General features: G+C 48.1%; 1 protein-coding gene across 2 annotated transcripts in view; it reads right to left on the bottom strand.

The window, feature by feature from the left end:
- Positions 1-1,110: 1,110 nt before the first annotated feature.
- The window catches only part of FAM174B (family with sequence similarity 174 member B), a 31,169-nt gene continuing 13,823 nt past the window's right edge, over positions 1,111-18,456 (bottom strand). Inside the window, exons 2-4 of one of the 2 annotated variants that reach the window (XM_032468845.1) lie at positions 13,427-13,558; positions 7,597-7,702; positions 1,111-2,430 (exon numbers count right to left, since the gene is read on the bottom strand). In XM_032468845.1, coding sequence (XP_032324736.1) covers positions 2,365-2,430; positions 7,597-7,702; positions 13,427-13,558 — 304 coding nt within the window. In that variant the 3' untranslated portion in view covers positions 1,111-2,364. The remainder of the gene's footprint in view (positions 2,431-7,596; positions 7,703-13,426; positions 13,559-18,456) is intronic. The other variant, XM_032468846.1, reaches the window with a different exon arrangement.

An 18,456-nucleotide genomic window follows, 5' to 3' on the forward strand; every position in this document is an offset into this window, starting at 1 on the left:
TGTGGGGCACTGGAACTCCCCATCCCCTGAATGCTGTTCCCCTGGGCCATCTCCCTGATTCCATTGAATAGGTACCCAAACGTAGGAAGGAACCCCACTGAAGGGGGCTGGGCATGGACGCAAACACAAGAGTTCACCGGGGGGCCTTTTGGGGATAACGTGCCAAAGTTCTTACAAAACATCATTTCCCAGTGACACCCCAGTCTCTCCCCAACCCCCACGCTGTGTGAGACTCGCCACATAATTAGTACTTTTGTGATAGAAAATGCAGGCTGTAGAGGAAAGGGCTTTGATATTACAGATTATCTTCAATTACCGATGTACTGACTGTCCCACAGGGCGTGCTGGGGAAGGCAGGTTTCTGTGTGTAGAAGGGGGCGTGGTGGGGGCTGCGAGGTGCAGGATCAGCCAACTCCTGGGGCCCCGCCAACGCCAGAACTCGCCTCCTCTCCTCCTCAAGCCAGCAAGCCAGCCCTTTGGGGGGGTGTGAAGGAACCCACCTCCCTGACAGGCCCCCCCTTTACCCAGGGGCTCGCTGTCCCATGGCCCTGCTGGGAGGAAGAGCCACCCTGGGCACCTCCAGCTGCTGCTCTGGTTTAGAGAAGACCAGAACAGGAGCAGCCCCTCTGGGAAGAGCGGGGCAGACCACCTACAGCTTCTCCATCATTTCCGAGGACACCGCGTTAGAATGGAAATTAACAGGCTTTCCTTTCCCGCATTTACTCACTCATTCGTTATCCCAGCTTGGACTTCTCCCCCTGCTCCTTGGCCCCTAAGCCAAGCCAGGGAGGGAGCAATAGTCAGCCAGTAGTTTCTGACACAGGTGATTATTTTGGGGGGACACCCCCAGACTCTCCAAACACAATGAGGGCTGCCACGAAGAGGCAGCCCCCAGGAAATAATCAGATGCATGAACAAATGTAGCTGGAGAAACAGCATGCCCCGTTCTCCCCCTGTACCGTTTCATTCCTGAGTTTTTTTCTAGGGGACCAGGTACCTCCCCACCCTGGGTCCCACCTCTGTCCTCCTCCAAGCCTCGCGCCCACACCCGTCATCATGAAAAGGCACCTCGCTGGCCTCCATCTCAGAAAACATTAAAGCCAACGCGTCCACGGTTCACGCCAGAAAGGCCTTTTATTTTAGAGCCCATAGTGCGCAAGCTCTGGCATCTGGAAGGTCATTCTCAGTAGCCGCCTCTGCCAGACCCGGTGGCAAGCACCTGGCAGATGGAGGCCGGCGTCTACTCGGGAGGCAGAAGAAGCCAGCTTTCTGCAGATGATGCAGCCGCAGCGGTCGGGAAGGCAAGCGTGAGCAGCAGTTCCAGTCAAAGGTTCAGAGGGCGCACAGCTGCTCGGTGGCCCGTCCCGTTTGCTCATCACCCTGGTCCATGAGGACACTGTGGAGGGGAGAGGGAAAGCAAGCCCCACCCACACCCCAACCACACCCCACCCCCGGCAAACAGGGTGGAGAAAAGGCGGAAAAGGTCAACAAAAGAAAGTGAAATCACAGAAGCAGAGGGGCGGCAGAGCACTCTGCTCAGGATGGCCGCCCCCAAGCATCCCCCTTCTCTGGTAAAGGCCAACGTACCAGCCTAACTGGCCAGTGGGCCCAGGGAACCGGGGACCCCAAAGCACTGGCAGCCCCTTCTCAGGAAACTGAAAAATCTGAAAATAGGGGAGAGTGGGGAAAGGCCAGCGTTTTCATCCCCAGGCGGTGGAACAGACAATAAACAGACAAATATGCACACCCTGCAGACTGCCAGACAAGAAAAGAGGAGATAACAAAAGACAAAACCCCTTTCCAGAGAGAACAGAGTCCCCCGGCCCCAAAGGCACTGCTAGGAGACTGGAGCGAATAACCCCTGGGGAGCCGGGAAGCGCAGGCCTCTATCATCCTGAGAAGTCTGCCAAGGCCCTGCTTCCAGAAGCCAGCAAGTGGGGGCACCTGAGTTCTGAAATAAGCCACCACCCGCACCAGGCCCAGAAAGAATGCAGAGGGGTCAGACATCTAACAAGTCATAGACCCAGGAAGGCTGAATGTCAGAAACCCCAAAGATACGGCTGAACAGCTCTTAAGACTTTTTTTTTTTTAGGTTCTTGATAACTTCTGATCTCTTTTACTTTTGTCAACAGTGACTTTAAAATTATTATTTTTTAAATCAGCAATGTTTCAGCCCCTTGCCCCTTAGCAAGGCAAAAGCCCTCTCGGGGAGGGAGAAAGGGTGACATTTTAAAGGGGCGCCTGGAGAGTGGCGTCCCGGCGGTGGCATTCTGAGCTGACATCCACACGCACAACTATGCCAGAGTCTTATAAATAACGTTGGTTTTGGTTTCAACGCCTCAGGCGGGACAGCTTCCAGATCCTTTATGCCCCCGGCTTCAGCTGACCAACTTTCCACGGGATGCCAACACACTGGAGAACAGGTTTTACCTAAAAGAAAAGAGCAAGTCAGTGGCCTCTGGCAGAGCCGCGCACCCATTCTGACCCCTCCCCGACTGTGTCCGTTCTCCTGTGGGAACACTGCAGCTGCCATCCCTCTCCCGGCCTCTCCAGCAGCACCTCCCGCTCTCTCGCCCCCATCTCCATTCCTGCCCCACAAGCCGTTTTCAGTCCTTGAAAATTCCACCCTCCTCAACCACAGGACCTTTGAACATGCTGTCTGAAAGGCATGCCCTCTCCTCCAGGTAACTCCTTCCCTTTTCCCAGTTCCCAGCTCAGGATCCTTTCCTAGCACCCCACACACATCCCTAGTACACAACCTCTTCCTCCTTGTACCCCTCCTTCCTAGCGATGCTACTGGTGTTGTTACACCAGGGCTCAGCAAACATTCCCTGCAGAAGTCTAGAGAGTACTGAATATTTTTTACTTTGCAGGGCCTATAAGTTTCTGTGACAATGGCTCAACCCTGCTGCTACAAATGCTTGGCAGGGCTGTGTTCCAATAAAATTTTGTTTGTGGACACTGACGTTTGAACTGCATTTAATTTTTTCATGTCATGAAATGTCATTCTTCTTTTGATTCTTTTTCAACCGTCGAAAACATAAAAATTGTTCTTGCTGGTCCCTGGTTTATGGTTTATGACCCCTGATTTATGTAATTCTCTGACTTCCGTTTGTCTCTTGCTCAGACTGGGAGCTCCTTGCAGGCAAGACCTTTGTCTGAGCCTGCTCACCTTTACACCTCAGCACTGAGCGGTGTCGGACAATGTAGGGGTACAAGAAGTGTTTGTGCAAAACTTGAATGTGAAAGAAAGCTGAAAAACTAAATCTATTCAAGGCATCATCCAAAGGGACTCAGAAAAGGAGGGAAAACCTGAGAGCTCACCATCACCTTTTAATGTTTGAACATGGACATTGTAGAATCACATCTGGAAAAACAGTGGGGACTTAACAGAATTTACAAAGTAACAACCTTCTTTCCATGATGTTACGTGATCCCAAATATAAGTATCAGGTCACCATTTACTGAAAGATATGGACGTCCTATTTTTAGGAAATAAACAAATATTTGCAGTTTCGAAAGGGACATGACAAATGTAACTTATCTTCAAATGGCTCAGAAAAAAAAATCTGTGCACACACAGAGCTATCATAAGGCAATGAGGTAAAATATTAAAACAGGAAAATCTGGGTAAGGGTATATGGGTGTTCCCTATACTGTTTTAGTTTTTGCAACTTTGAAATTATTTCCAGGTAACTTTTTTAAGTGTGGGGAGGGTAAGGCTCAGTGGTAGAGGGCGTGCTTAACATGCATGAGGTCCTGGGTTCAATCTCCAGTACATCACTTAAAAAAAAAAAAAAAACTAATTACCTCCCCTACAGAAAAAAAATTAAATAAAATTTTTTAAAAAAGCTAAAAGGATCAGGTGAAAATAACTTAAAAAAACTTTTTAAAGAAAAACTAATAGATATGGGAATCCTTGTATTGACAACTAGGGACACGTACTTAACATATTAGAGGAAGAAAAGATAAATCCCCAAGACCGTGGCCACATCGTGAAAGCTGGCTCTTGCAGAGCACCCACGTGCCCCCTCCTCTGGGCTGGGGAGTGGGGGGCTCAGCTCCACTGACTGATGCAGCCTGAGGACCTCAACTGTTAAGACCGTGAGTAGCCTTGACCCCGCCCCCGGGCCTTCCACTGCATCCCAGTGCACGGTCAACGCTGAGGATAAGGGCCGGAGTAGCAAAGCTTCCAAAAAACCAGGAATCAGACCAGAGTAAAGGGACCCGACTTCCAAGAGCGACCCCAGGGCAGGCGCACATGTGAACAGAAGCAGGCCACAGCCGAGCCTGCTGAACCTGGGAAGAGCAGACCGCCAGGAGCAGAGATGTAAACTGCACCACCAGGGCGCTGAAAAGTCACGTCTGCAGGCGTCCCACTGCGGCCCTTCTGTGGAACTGCGTCTCCCAGGTGTCCTGAGGGCACGGCCCTGGGGTGCTCCGCCAGGTTCCCTGCCTGCGCCCCATCCCCGTGTGCACGTGTGCGGCCGTTGACATCCCCTGTGCTTATAGGATTGAGCGCCCACAGGCACACACACAGCAGGCGGGCGGAAATGGAGCAGGAGGGGAGCCCACCACGAATCATCAAGCACATCAGGATTCCTCAGGCTCCCTCCTTGGTGGAAGTAAACCTTGGGGAATGCTCCCAGAGAAAGGAAACAGATCCCCTCGCACCCCCAGGCCAGCACCGCAGAGGCCACCAGCTCCGGATCTCAAGTCTGAGTGACGCGGTTGGCTGCCCTGCACACTCTCTGGTGGGACTTGACTCAGGAAGGTCTGGGGAAAACCAATATGGGGACTGGGCTGAGGAGGCTGGCTGTAAAGTCCCGGCTCATCTCATTTCATCCCGCTGATGCCCTGAGGCCCTGAGGCTTTGGGGTTCTCCCCTGCAGAGGGCCCTGGGGCACAGCGATGCACAGCTGCATCTCGCTGGGTTAGCCCTACGCTCGCTCCAACTTGCTAACATGCGATTAACTTCTTCCTCAAATGCCCCCACGCCACCCTGCCCTTCAATCTGCTCTGGGCTCACTTTCTGCTCCTTCCAAACTCACCCAAAGCCTCATGTCCTCTGGGAAGCATGCCCAGCCTGGGAGAGGGGCCCCTCCTGGCTGCCCACAGCACCCTGTTCTCTCCTCCCTGTGTCGTTTACCAGGTCATTTTGTAAGAATGCGTGTTCCTGGCTGTCTCCCCAGCTCGACACGAGCTCCTGGAGGGCAGGGCCAGGCTCACCCGTCCTGCACTCAGAGTGAACGGACTTAGGGGGGCTCCTGGGCTGGGCACACGTAGAAGGTGCCAAGCAGAGATTTCTAAGAGGACTCTCTGAGCCCTCTCCCTCCTCCAGAACAGCCAAACGTCATTAAGACAAACCAGAAAGGGGGTTAAGGCGGACCCCGCCCCCACCCTCCCTGGAAACTCCAGGAGAAGTGAAGGCATGTCTACGTTCAGATTTCCAACTGTCCTGGACAGCAACGTTGGGTTACAGCCATCCCAGAGAGGAAAGGGGACATGCCCCACCCTGTGCCTGTCTCATGTTTTGTAAGAAGCTTGTCTGTCAGCAGGAAGAGCCCTCAACAGGAGAGCACCTGTCCCGCACCTGTCCTGCACCCTGGCAGCTGACCTCTCGGGGCAGCAGACAAGGACACCTCAGAAGGCGGTACAGCAGCCCCGGGAATAAAGGACGAAGAAGGCAAGGGAGGAGGCTGGGCCCCATGTGTGAGTGTTCCTGAGACAGACAGGCATGAGGACCACACCACCCACCACGTGCCAGGGGAGCCCTCAGCCATCCTACAACTTTCACCCCAGGACACTGAACACAGGAAGAAACTGAATAACATGGCTAGCTTTTGCAAAAGCATCACTAGTTAGAATTATCTGTGCTGTTTTCCTTTCCCTCATTTTTTTTAATTTAATTTTTTGCCTGATACTTACACAGCACAAGAACTGCATGTGCGTGTAGGCAGAGAATTGAGTAAGTCAGATTCACTTACCAGTGAATTTTCACTGCCACATAAATTCCTGTTTGCATAGGCTCCCTCCTCATAGACATAAAACTCAAATAGTTGTCAGGTGCATGATACCTTAGCTGAGAACTGCCCTCAGAATGCCAATATTGCTTTTCAAAGAAACAAAAATGCCTCATGAGATGCTCATTTCTATATCACACAGAAGCTCGGCGTTCTTCAAACAAGAGGTCTGGCACAGAGTTATTCAGACTCGTTCGGGGATGGCCTCTGATGCTGCTTCCGACCCACAGAGGATGCTCCAGCACTCCTGGGGAGCCTGCAGGTCATCAGGTCCCCTCTGATTCCTTCCGGGTCCCAGAAGCTCGGGATACCCATTGCTTCTGCAGCTGACACGCCTAACAGCTTCACTCCCCCTCCTGGGAGATGGGTTAGCACGGGGTGGGCAGGGGCCCTGACCATTGTAGAAGCCATTGCCCTAAGTGCAGGGACTTAGCTTTGTCACTGCCATCAGGTGTCCATGGGGACCCTGACCCGGGGACTCAGTCTAGGATAAAGCAAGTGTGTCTTCTCTCACTCCCAGCCCAGCCTCCAAGGATCCCTCCCTGCAAACAGCCACTGAAAGCCTTTTGTTCCAAAGACAAGCTGCCAGGCACGGCCCCGGGGAGGGCACGGCGGACACCTCATCCGTTTCTGCTTATATTCCCTCCGGAAGCGCTGTCCACAAGAGGGTGGGAGGCGGGCATTTCTACAACGCACATCGGCATCCCCCATGGGCCACATCTTTTTCAAACTTCAGACACAGAGGAACAGGGCCCTCCCCTCCTGGGGGGGACCAGGGCTGGCAGGAGGGGCGTGTCTCCCAGCAGCTAAACTTTGGGCCACGCTTGTCACACTTTCCGGTGCCGCTCACCAGACAAACAGGAGGAAGAGCCAGCATCTGACTTGCTTTGGGGAACGCCTCGAGGGTGTCACAGAAGTCTCGGGTGATCAACTGGGGATGTACAGAGGCCCAAAACATCAGCCACAGCTGCACGCTAGGCCAACCAAGCTCAAAACACATGCAGCTGGAATGCAAACGCCTTTTGAAATATGGAACCATTTCAAAACCCCAGGGTTCTCTGCTTGCCACTTAGCCATCATTTCTCTTCTAATTAGGCTTTTTAAGTATTGAGCTGGAGACTCATTCCTGAAGACTCTTTTCCCTCCCCACCTCTGGCCCCAAACATAACCTCATGCGTTATAACATCGCAGCTGCGTGGGAGCCGAGGAGGAGGGCTGTCTGTCCGCCGAGACCTTGCCCTGCCTGCCTTCTCTCCACCCTGCTTCCTGCCTGGCTGACGCACACAGGCTCGAAGTCAGGAGATGTCATCGGAGAATGGCCCGTGTGATACGAGGCCGGTTACTGCCTTACTGCTCAGGTGCCAAAAATGTGATTTTCCTCTTTGCACTCACTCAAAAAAACAATCCAAGGTCATGATTCAGCTGCACCCGATTTAAATGTAGCCTGTTTCCCAGGGGAACCACAAAATGTAGTTGCGTTGTGTCTAAACAGGAAACAACGAGTACCTGTGAGCAAATTATCATGTGCAGGCAGAGAAGTTCCCCAAAACACTAAACCCAACATAAAACTGGCCTTAAAATGTTTGTTCTTTCGGACGCATTGACCTGAGAAGCTGTTCATGATACGCTGTTTAGGTGGGATAAAGTTCCAAAGCAGACTCTGCAACGTGGTCCTAGTTCTGTAAGAAAAGAAAATTGCACACACAGACTCACACACACTCTAGTGGTTATTGTTAAGTCATGAGATCAAAGGTAATTTCATTTCCCCTTTTTCTTATCTGTAATTTCTATACCATACATGGCATCTGAACTAAGAAAAGTGATCGCTTCGCTCTTTCTAAATGGTCAGCTGTCTCTGGGCCCGAGGACCAGCATGGTCTTGTGCCCAGTGCCTCACCCCCAAGTCCGCTCACATTCTCACATACAGCACAGACTTCCCACGTGAACTACTTGAAGTCAGTCCTTCACCACAAACAAGGAGGCAGGACAGAGCCTGGTATTGAGAAGGAAAGCCTGTAGGAGGCAGCTGAAGTAGGTAAGTTTACAGAATAAATGCTTATACCAGAAAAGAAGGCTGAAGAAAGACACTCACGGACATAGAAAACAAACTGCAGTACCCAGGGCGGAAAGGGGCAGAGACGGATAGACTAGGAGTTTGGGATTAATAGATACACATTACTCTATATAAGATAGATAAACAACAAAGTCCTACTGTACAGCACAGGGAACTATATTCAATACCTTGTAATGGAAAAGAATCTAGAAAAAACTTTTTTTAATTTTTAAAATGGCTGAAAAAGAATGAGCTGAACATCCAATGGAAGAAGTTAGTGAGCAAGAACAGAACGCACAGAAGAACAGAAGAAGAGAAAGAAACCAGGAGGGAGAGAAGCAGAAATCAACTAAAACTGAAAATGATAATATAATAGCTGGTTCTTGGTGTAGGAGAATAAAATTAAACTTGCAGCAAGACTGATCAAGAAACAGGAGAAAAGGCAAACATAATCAATATTGAGAATGAAAAGAGGACCATGATTACACATGACAAAGATTAAAAAGGATGATAATAAGAGAATGCTGTGAACAACTTTAGGACAATACATTTGAACACTTAGATGAAAGGAACAAAATGCCAGAAGAATATAACCCATCAAAACTGACCCAAGAAGAACTAGACAAAGACCAAATAGTCCTATGACTATTCAAAGAATTGTGCATCAGTAGCTTTCTCCAGTCTTCAAACAAAGCAAGCACCAGGGCCCAGCCAGTTTTAGCACATTCCCCTACAACACTTAGGAAACAAATCATTCTCATCTGATACTAACTATTCCAGAGAAAAGGAAAATGAGGAACACATTCCAACTTGTTTTTATGAAGTTAGTAAAAGTTTCACCAAAGCCTGACAAGGATATTACAAAATAGGAAAACGCCAAACCAGCAGTCTCAGTTAGGAAGAGAAACAAGAAAGTTCTAAGCCAAAGAGCACACTGAATGTAGCAATGTGTGTAAAAAGTAACATGACCCTGACCAAGCTGGTCTTATCCCAGTAATGCAAAGTTGGTTTAATATTAGGGAAAAAAAAAATCAATGATATAATAATATAATTTTACCCCCTTAACAGATTGAAGGAAAAGGCATAATATTCTCAATAAGGCTAGAAAAAGCATTTAATAAACCTTGACATTAGCAAACTAGGAATAGAAGGCAGCTTCCTGGGGGGGGGGGGGGGATATACAAAACCCCATATTAAACACTCCTCTTAATGTCAATATTGAAAGCATGACCTTTAAGAGCAAGAACAAGATGGAATGCCTATTCTCATCTCTTCTGTTTAACAATGACTTAGAGGCCAAGAGGCCAAGGGTGAGTATAAAAAGGCTAAAAAAAAAAGAAAAGAAAAAGAGAGAGATAAAATGTTGAAGGACTTGAGGGGAGGAGAGGCACTCTGATTAGTCTCAAGTGATATATCTACAGCAAAAAACCCCACAGAATCCACATTCATACTATTAGAATTCATAAGAGTTTAATGAGGTTGCTGGATTTTTAAAAATCCGTATTTTTTTTTAAAAATCAACTGCATTTCTAGACTGCAAACAAAAAGTGAGAAAATTCGATTTTCAAAAAGATACCAGATCAAGGTCATGAATTGTGTGGCAGGAGTTTGCCATAGAACCCGTGTTTGAAGCTGTCCCCACAGTGACAGCAGAGAGAAGTTAGCAGCTGCCCCAGAAGCAGAAAAAGCAGAAACACAAGCATGGAGCTTGATCCTGTGGGACACAGGGGTTCATTACGGCAGATGGTCTGGGAGGAAAGACTAACAGGAATGGACTTGTCATGTCCTGAGTTTCTGCCCAGATTGGGGGTGGAGGAGAGGCCCAGAGGTGCCTGAGGAACCTTAAGCGATTCCTGTATTAAAAATGACCACTTGTGAAGGGGCCAACTGAAATGCTCCAGAGCACTGCAACAGACCGCCAGCAAACTCAGACTTTGAAAAAGCAAAAGTGTGATCTGCTACCTTAACACCTACCAAGTGGTTCAAAGTAATCATTTGCCTTTGGAAGCAAATTGACTCTGTTGAGGAGGTATCTGCACCCCAATGTTCACAGTAGCATTATTTACAATAGCCAAGACATGGAAACTACCTAAGTGTCCACCAACAGACAAATAAAAAAAGAGATTGTGGTACACACGTGCGCACTCACACACACACACACACACACTGCACACACACGTATACACAATGTATACTCTTCAGCATACAATAGAAGGGAATCCTGCCATTTGCAATGACATGGATGGACCACGAGGGCATTATGCTAAGCGAAATAAGTCAGACTGAGAAAGACAAATACTGTGTGATCTCACTTACGTGTGAAAACTGAAAAACCAAACTCATAGAAAAAGAGATCAGATTTGCAGTTATCAGACATAGCGGGTAAAGGGTGGGGGAATTGGGCGGCAAAAGGTACAAACTTCCAGTTAAGAGATAAATAAGTCCTGGGGATGTACTATACAACATGATGACTACAGCTAACACTGCTAATTGGTATTTTTTTTGTAAATGGTGATCATTTCACAATATATGTATGTCATTACACTGTATACCTTAAACTTTCACAGTGCTGTATGTCAGTTACATCTCAATTGCAATAAAATTGAAAAAAATTAATTTTTAAGTTGTTTGCCTTTGGGTGAGTTTCATAGCCAGCAGCAATGCTAATACAGCACTGTCAGCCTAGAAAAGGCAACTGCTCCATTATCTGAAGAACTGAGACATGCTGTGGCCGTTTCTTAACCTGCCCGTGGTTTCCGTAAGTACCTTCTCTTCATCACACCAGAGATGACATCCACCCTGAAGTCTTTAGACCACAATGATACTTGTATCCAGGTACACTAGAGGGGATCCCTTTTCCACCTTACACTCAAGGAAGAGCCTGCAGATAGAATTTCTGGACAGACTGATCATTATATTTCTTTGCTTAGGGTCTTTTCTGATGTAGTCAAGTCTGAGGCCACCACAAAAGTGTCTCCGTCTCTCAGAGCCCCCATGGAGTTAGCTCAGTCACCAAATATGGACAAGATTCTATTCTGTGGCTCAGAATCGAAACAGTCCATTGATCCACTTAAGCCATCAAGGGCTCCCTACTGTACAATAACTCCAGGTCTGCAGGATGCAGGAGAACCTTTCCATCATGACTAATAATGAGGACATCACTGTCTTCACATTTTATTTCTGTGCCTTGAATGTGAGACGGACAAAATGGCTTAGCAATAAAATCAGCGTAATCACTTTCTTATGCACATAGTATTTTGCAGTAGGATGCATAATACTAAGTGGGGTTTTTTTTTCTTATTTTTTGTTGAAGTATAGTTGATTTACAATGTTAATTTCAAGTGTAAAACAAGGCGATTCAGTTATACATACACATACCTATATATTTTCTCAGATTCTTTTCCATTACAGCTGATTACAAGAAACTGACTACAGTTCCCTATGCTATACAGTAAGTCCTTGTTGTTTATCTAGCTTATATGCAGTAATGTGTATCTATTAATCCCAAAGTATGTTTTCATTCTCCTCAAAGGGGGCTGCTCTCTACCTAAAATGCAAATTATAGCTAATGGTTTATTGCCCCACCCTATCTACAACCAATCCACGTTTTAATGTTGTGCGTTCTTCATAAAATTCAGGTATAATTCATTAACAAACTCTATTTCCAATATCAGCATATATGTAAACATGATAATACAGTCATTTTTTAGGCAGTATAAATAGTATTTATACTATGCATATATATGTCAAAATGTAAAACACCTGGGAATACATATAACAAAAATATATAGCACATTTTTGGAGGAATTTTTGAAAGACATTTTAAAAAAATAGCTTAAAAAGGTGGGGAGGGTATAGCTCAGTGGTAGAGTGCATGCTTAGCATGCATGAGGTCCTGGATTCAATTCCTAGTACCTCCATCAATAATAAACAAACAAATAAATATGTACATACATACATACAAACCTAGGTGCCCCCTCAAAAACATAAAATTGAAAAAAAATTTTAAATAGCTAAAAAAACCAGAAAGGCATCCCATGTTCATGGATGGAAAGAGTCAACATAGAGGGGCTGATTCTCTTTAAATTGACCTACAGAATCAATGCAGTTCTGATCAAAGTCCCAAACACTGTTTTCCTGATCCTGACAACTCATCTATAGCCAAGAATACCCAACGCTGTGCCGGAAAAGGACAGGTCAGGTGAGGTACGGAAGACCTCCCCTCTCAGGAACAAAAAGCCTGTGCATGATGTTCATCTCACAGGTCCACTTGATTGCATCATACTGTGGCCAGAAATTTGGTCAAACATTCTTCCAGATGTGTCTGGCAGGGTGGTTGGGCTGAGATTAACTACTGTCTGGGTCAGCCGAGTAAAGCAGACTGCCCTCCCCAGCATGGGTGGGCCTCATCCAGCTGCACTGGGGGCCTGCAGAGAACACAAAGTGGACTAGGGGGGAATGCGTCCCTCTCGGCCAGACTGTGCTCAAGCTGGGACATCAGTCTTCTCTGCACTTGCACTGGGACTCACATCGTCGGCTCTCTTGGTTCTCAGGCTTTCAGACTTGGAGCTTTATGATAAATCTCTTTCTGTATGTAGTTATGTCTCCTATTGGTTCTGTTTCTCCTTAGAACCTTGAGGAGAATCTCTGGATTGGGTCCAGCCTGGATTTGTCTCTCACCTTTGCTATGGATAACTGAGACCTTGGGCAAGCAATGGCCCCTCTCTGGGCCTCCAAGCCCCCTTCTCTTAGCTACGTTCACCCCCACCTCTTACGCTGAGAATCTCACATATCCGAAGTAGTGCATCCCAAAAGGGGCCAAAAGCCAAACTACAATCCTGAAGTCACAAAGTCATTCTGACTTTCCTCTAAGCTACATGACAGAAACACGTGTGCCTTTGGAATTCAGCAATAAACTCCATCCAAGGAGTTACCCCCTCCCCATGCCCTCAGCTACCAGCTAAGCAAGGCTGAAAGAGAAGTTTCCATTCACGTGCACGATTAGTGGCACACACGTGTGCTTAGATTCCCCACAGCCAGCGCATGACAAGCTTGTTGCGTGAAATTCAGCCCTCCTTTCGCTCACATCAAGCTGACTTCTCAAGCGTTCGCATTGGAAAAGAGTTGAGAACAAGCATTTCTCTGCAAGCATTTCCCTGCTGGCTTTCTGGGCGCCGTGCGTTCCAGGAAGGGATCAGAGCAGTTCCCCCTCATAAGCAGAAGGCCCCACGGTCAGACACGCAGCCCAAGAACAAGAATACATGCCTGGCTGCTCGGTTTTTTCAAAGGTGAACCGCCCCACCCTCCCAAGCCACTGAGCCCAGGAGGAAGGCACTGTCTCACCCCGTACCTGTATTTGATGTCAAATACTGTGGAGTCCTCATCCTCGTCATCCTCTTCGTTCAGCGGGGCCATTTCCACTCGCTCGGCCGGAGTGGTGATGATGTCATACTTGCGGGTCTTCTTCAACCTCTTCCCCGACCTGGAAAAGGGGAAGCACATTCCTGAGGACCTAGCGATGCCCGCTGAGGTGAGCCACGCTGCTGCCCCCAGCCCGGCTCCCAGGACATCTGGCAAACACCCCAGCACCTCCACTTCCGGCCATGGGACCTTGGGCGGGTTCCTGACCTCACCAACCCTCCTGGTCCTCACCCACAAAGCAAAGATGATTACACCTGCCCTGAGCACTGCAGAATCCAGTAATCAAGATGTGTAACACCCAAGTGCAATATTTTTAAAAGGCAAAATTAGTGCAAAGAAAATCTACCATGAGTACAAGATCAAAACATTCAGTGAGAAGGGGGTCCAGCCCTGCCTGTGTGCAGGCACGATCGATGCACCTCGTCCCCTTATTCCCCGGCCCCCTGGCCCTCGTCCCAGCCCTGCTGTGTCAGCGGGTCACTGCTCCAAGCACAGGCAGTACAGTCGGGGCCATATGCACGGCCCCACAGGCCCACCAGGCGGGATTAGAACCCAGGCTTAGCCACTCTCTACCTGTGCAATCATGCACAAGTCAGGTACTCTCCCTAAGCCTCAATTTCCTCATAAACAAAATGGGATACAAAGAGTATCTGTCCCTCACAGGCGAGGGAGGATTAAATGAGATGATGCATTTAACAAGCTTGCACACAGCAGACTGTTGGCCAAAATTACTGTTAGTGAAAACAATCAACAAATAGGAGTTAAGCGTGATACAGCCTCTCTTGTATGACAAGGAGTTGTAAATATGAGCCAGTATTGTTTCCATCCTGAGGATTTATGAGAATAGGGAGTTACAACACTACACTTTTACCTCTGGGCGGTAGCTGCTCACTAGGGGCCACAAGGAAAGTGCTGAGCAAGCCTTTCGGTCCCCAGCATCAGACCCCTCTGCACAGAGGATGCAGGATTTGCCAGGGCGCGGCTGAAAGTTTATGACGCCACCAGGAACAATACTGCTATTATGACTATTGATGCTCTTTGCATTTATCTCTCCACTATCTTGAACTTTTCCCTAACTACCTTGTATTCTCTGATGTCCCTCCTTTTAAAAAAAAAAAAAATATTTGAAACTGTCCATGAGAAACCAGCCAAACCCAAAAGAATCATAAATGGAGGCACTGAATTACCATATGCTCTGAACGTGCTCCCTGCAGACTGTAAGCTGTACCAGGATGGAGGCCACATCAAAGGTGCATGCGGGATCTCTCTGTCCTCAGAGCACAGAAACTCTTCAATAAGTTTGCAAAATAATGAAAACAGAGGTTCACCTTCAAGTTTTCTAAGAATTTCTTAGCAACAGCAACTTGCTCTTTTCTTATCTAGTACGATTTACCAAAAACATGATTTATGAAAAGATCATTTACATAGAGAATATATGTATTTATCCATATCTTTGGCATAAAGGAACTTATACCACTGTAGTACCTGCTCCTTGTGGTTCTTTGGGTAGAGACTTTGGGAGACCAGCTATAAAGGACAGAAACCAGTTATATGGAGAAACCAGTTATAAAGCTGGGTGATCCCCCAGCCTCATTACAAATCAATTTATCCTCCCCGCTTTTATCATAGGCACACACACACACACACACACACACACACAGGGGTGGGTGTGAAACTGCATGGATTTCAAACACAATGAAGGACAGTGCAAACATTAAGCCAGGTGGTTAAGAGGTAAGAGGGGCAAAGTGGAGGGACAACAGTACTTGGGGAACAGGCTTTGTGCAGGACTGTTATAAGCTAACCTTATAAACATCACTGGCCCCAGATTCTCACCATCAACAGATTCTTGTTTTCTCTCCCCTCCCCCCAAAGGAATAAAATAGATCTTTATGTTCTGCCCTCGATGATTTACAATCCCTGACCAATTCAATCTCCAATATCGGATGGGGGAAATTTAAGCCCGTATGCCACAAACAACCCAAGATAAAGCCACAAGGAAAGCCACTCATCCCCAAGAGTAGGGTCCCGCCCTGGATCTACAGACGCACACAACACACCCTTCTCAGGAAGTCCACTATCTCTGCCCTGACGATGCACAGCTGTTGGGATGAAGCACCTGGCTTTGCAAAGGAGATGGACTCGCCCTTCTGTTAACCGTGCCAAGTGCCAGGGCTGCCCATCCCCAACACACATTTGAGTGAGCATCTGGAACGCAATAATAGGAGACGTCCTATGAACCCGAGGGCTTGAGGAAGCTCTTGTAGGTGTCCAAAGAGACTGGCGCCCAGATGGTTTCTGGCTGAAGAGTCACAGTTGTTTGCAACTGTTTTTCAAATACCATGAGGCCTGGAAAATGCAAAATCTGATTGGAAAATCTCATTCTGCACTTGGAACTTGAAACCTCGCTCAGTCATTGGCCCTTGAGCAGGACTGACTGCTGACGCTGGGAGAAGGGCCTGGAAGGCACTGACTTCAGCCCTCCTTCAGAGGAGTGGATGCTCATCACCCATCAAATCACCTTCCTTCTTCCTGATTGCTTATGAAGTCTCATGGTGAGAAAATTAACCGATTGAAATTAAAATAAGATCCTTGAACACTTACCTGTGGGAGAAGCTGGAACACAACCCAGCCTCTAGAACATCACAGCCAACCTGCTTTAATGCCAGTCATCCCAACCATGTCACCTCAGGAAATAATTTTAAACTCCAAGATTCCACCAAAGGTGTGATGGTTCATTTTAGGTGTCGACTTGACTGGGCCATGAAGTACCCAGACATCTGGTCAAGCATTATGTCTGGATGTGTCTGTGAGAGTGTTTCTGGATAAGATTAACAACGGAATGTAGACTGAGTAAAGCAGAGTGTCATCTCCAGTGCAGGTGGGCCTCACCCAATCAGTTGAAGGCCAGAATAGAACAGAAAGACTGACCTCCCACAAGTAAGAGAGAATGCTTCCTGCCTGACTGCTTTTGAGTTGGGGCATCATTCTTTTTTTTTTTTTTTAACTCCTGCCTTCAAACTCAGACTGAAATCTTAGCTCCTCTTGGACCTCTAGCCTGCTGGCCATGGGACTGGAACTTACACCACTGGTTCTCCTGGGTCTCCAGCTTGCCCACACACCCTGCAGAACTTGGGACTTTTCAACCTCCACAATCACATGAACCAATTATAATACACACGCACACGCACACGCACACGCACACGCGCACACACACACTCACACCCTGTGGGTTCCATTGCTCTGCACAACACTGCCTAATCCAAAAGGCAATTAGCAAGAACTCTCATGCATGCACCAAATGCCAGTTCTGACACAGTGAGCTGAAGAGATTACAGTGCAAACAATCAGCTCTCTGAGACACAACCCCCTTCACAGAAAAGGAGTAACTTCTGCTGTTTCTCTACCAGGCGTGTTCATAAGGGAAAACCAGGACTTGTGCGAAGCTGAAAGAGACTTAGGCTGGTCCGTGGCAGAAGCTGACTGGCCGTGTTGATTGGCGCCCCGTGGGCTGGCGGGCAGGAGGAGACCCACAACGTATGAATGGAGTCGGGTGGGGTGGGATGCAGGGGGACTCACATATTTCTCACAGGAAAAGGTGAGCTCTTCCTTTACTAGTTGTGTGCGAGTCAGAAGCAGGAAATGTATGACCAGGGTCAGTTGGCATTTCCCACAGACCCTCAGATTCCTGAGCCTCACCGTCCTGGGGTCAGAGAACAGGGCCATCCTGCCTCGGGGATGGAGATGTGAGAAAAGGGAAAAACAGGTTTGCTCAAAGCCCAGATAACCTCACTGAGTCCTGCTGTCTCTTCTGCGTGTGGATGTTCTAACACATCTTTTCTGACCAGTAATAGTCCACAAGAGCTGAGCTCCTCCTAGAAGCTAATCAAGCAATTCACACATACGACTGCATGTAAAACGTATAAGTCACCCTGTAAGGCAGTGCTGTTACCTCTGGGTTACCGAAGAGGAAACTGAGGCTCAAAGAGGCTGACATCCCCACGGCCAAGGACCACAGGCTGCCCCGCGCACAAACCTCCCCAGGGGTCACTTCGTTGCCAGCCAAGAGGCAAGGTGCCAGCTCCTCACTCACTCCCACTGCAAGCCCCACGCTCTGCCACCAGACTCTGCTCCCATTTGACTTTAACATTAAGAAACTCTTTGCATTCGTTATAAGTTTTCTGGAACATGTCGCCTAACACAGCTCATGTGTTCCTAATTCAAACTGATCTGGGCACACTTCTCATAAGGCACCTTTCTCATGGTGACTGCCTCGGGACAGGTGTTGTTCTGGAGCAGGCCAGCATCCATCTACTGCCTCTTTAGGGCACCTGTATCCTCAGTGAACCCCCTCCACCCTGGTCCCTGTGGGTGAGGAGGCCTGACCACTGGCCACACCCCCAGTTCCAGGAGGCACTTAAGCCTGAGTCAATCCGTGTATTGCAACCTTCAGGCCACAGCTGGGTGGCCGGGGGGAGGGGGGGGTAACTAATGGGAGCCAGTGACCTTTGCTAGGAGGGCAGAAAGAGGGGCAGTAAATCACGCAGGTGAGAGTTGCCTTGCCGCCTTCCAGAAACAGAAAATAGAGCCAAGATGGTAGAGGACAGACTGGAGGGAGAGAGACCAAGTTCCAAATTTGCTATGAAGCCAGCTCTCCTTGACTGCAACAACACTGTCACCAAAGCCAGTCTGGGCAGGGTGTTCTGTCTCACACACACACACACGAAAGAATCCTGCCACAGGGTCTTGGAGGAACGAAGGCATCCCTGTAATAAGAAACACCATCTTGGGATTTTCCCAAATTTTAATCACAAACCTTCCATGTGTAAGTCTAATTTTCCCATTTTGCCAAACCATTTAAACCCCGAGGACTCATCCCTGTTTCTGCTTCTAGAAACAAAGAACCGTATATACTCAGTGCCTCAGTGACAGTGTTGTGAGAGTGTCTGCTCAGGGCTA

The sequence above is a fragment of the Camelus ferus genome, chromosome 27, assembly GCF_009834535.1.
Source record: "Camelus ferus isolate YT-003-E chromosome 27, BCGSAC_Cfer_1.0, whole genome shotgun sequence".
Lineage (NCBI taxonomy): Eukaryota > Metazoa > Chordata > Mammalia > Artiodactyla > Camelidae > Camelus > Camelus ferus.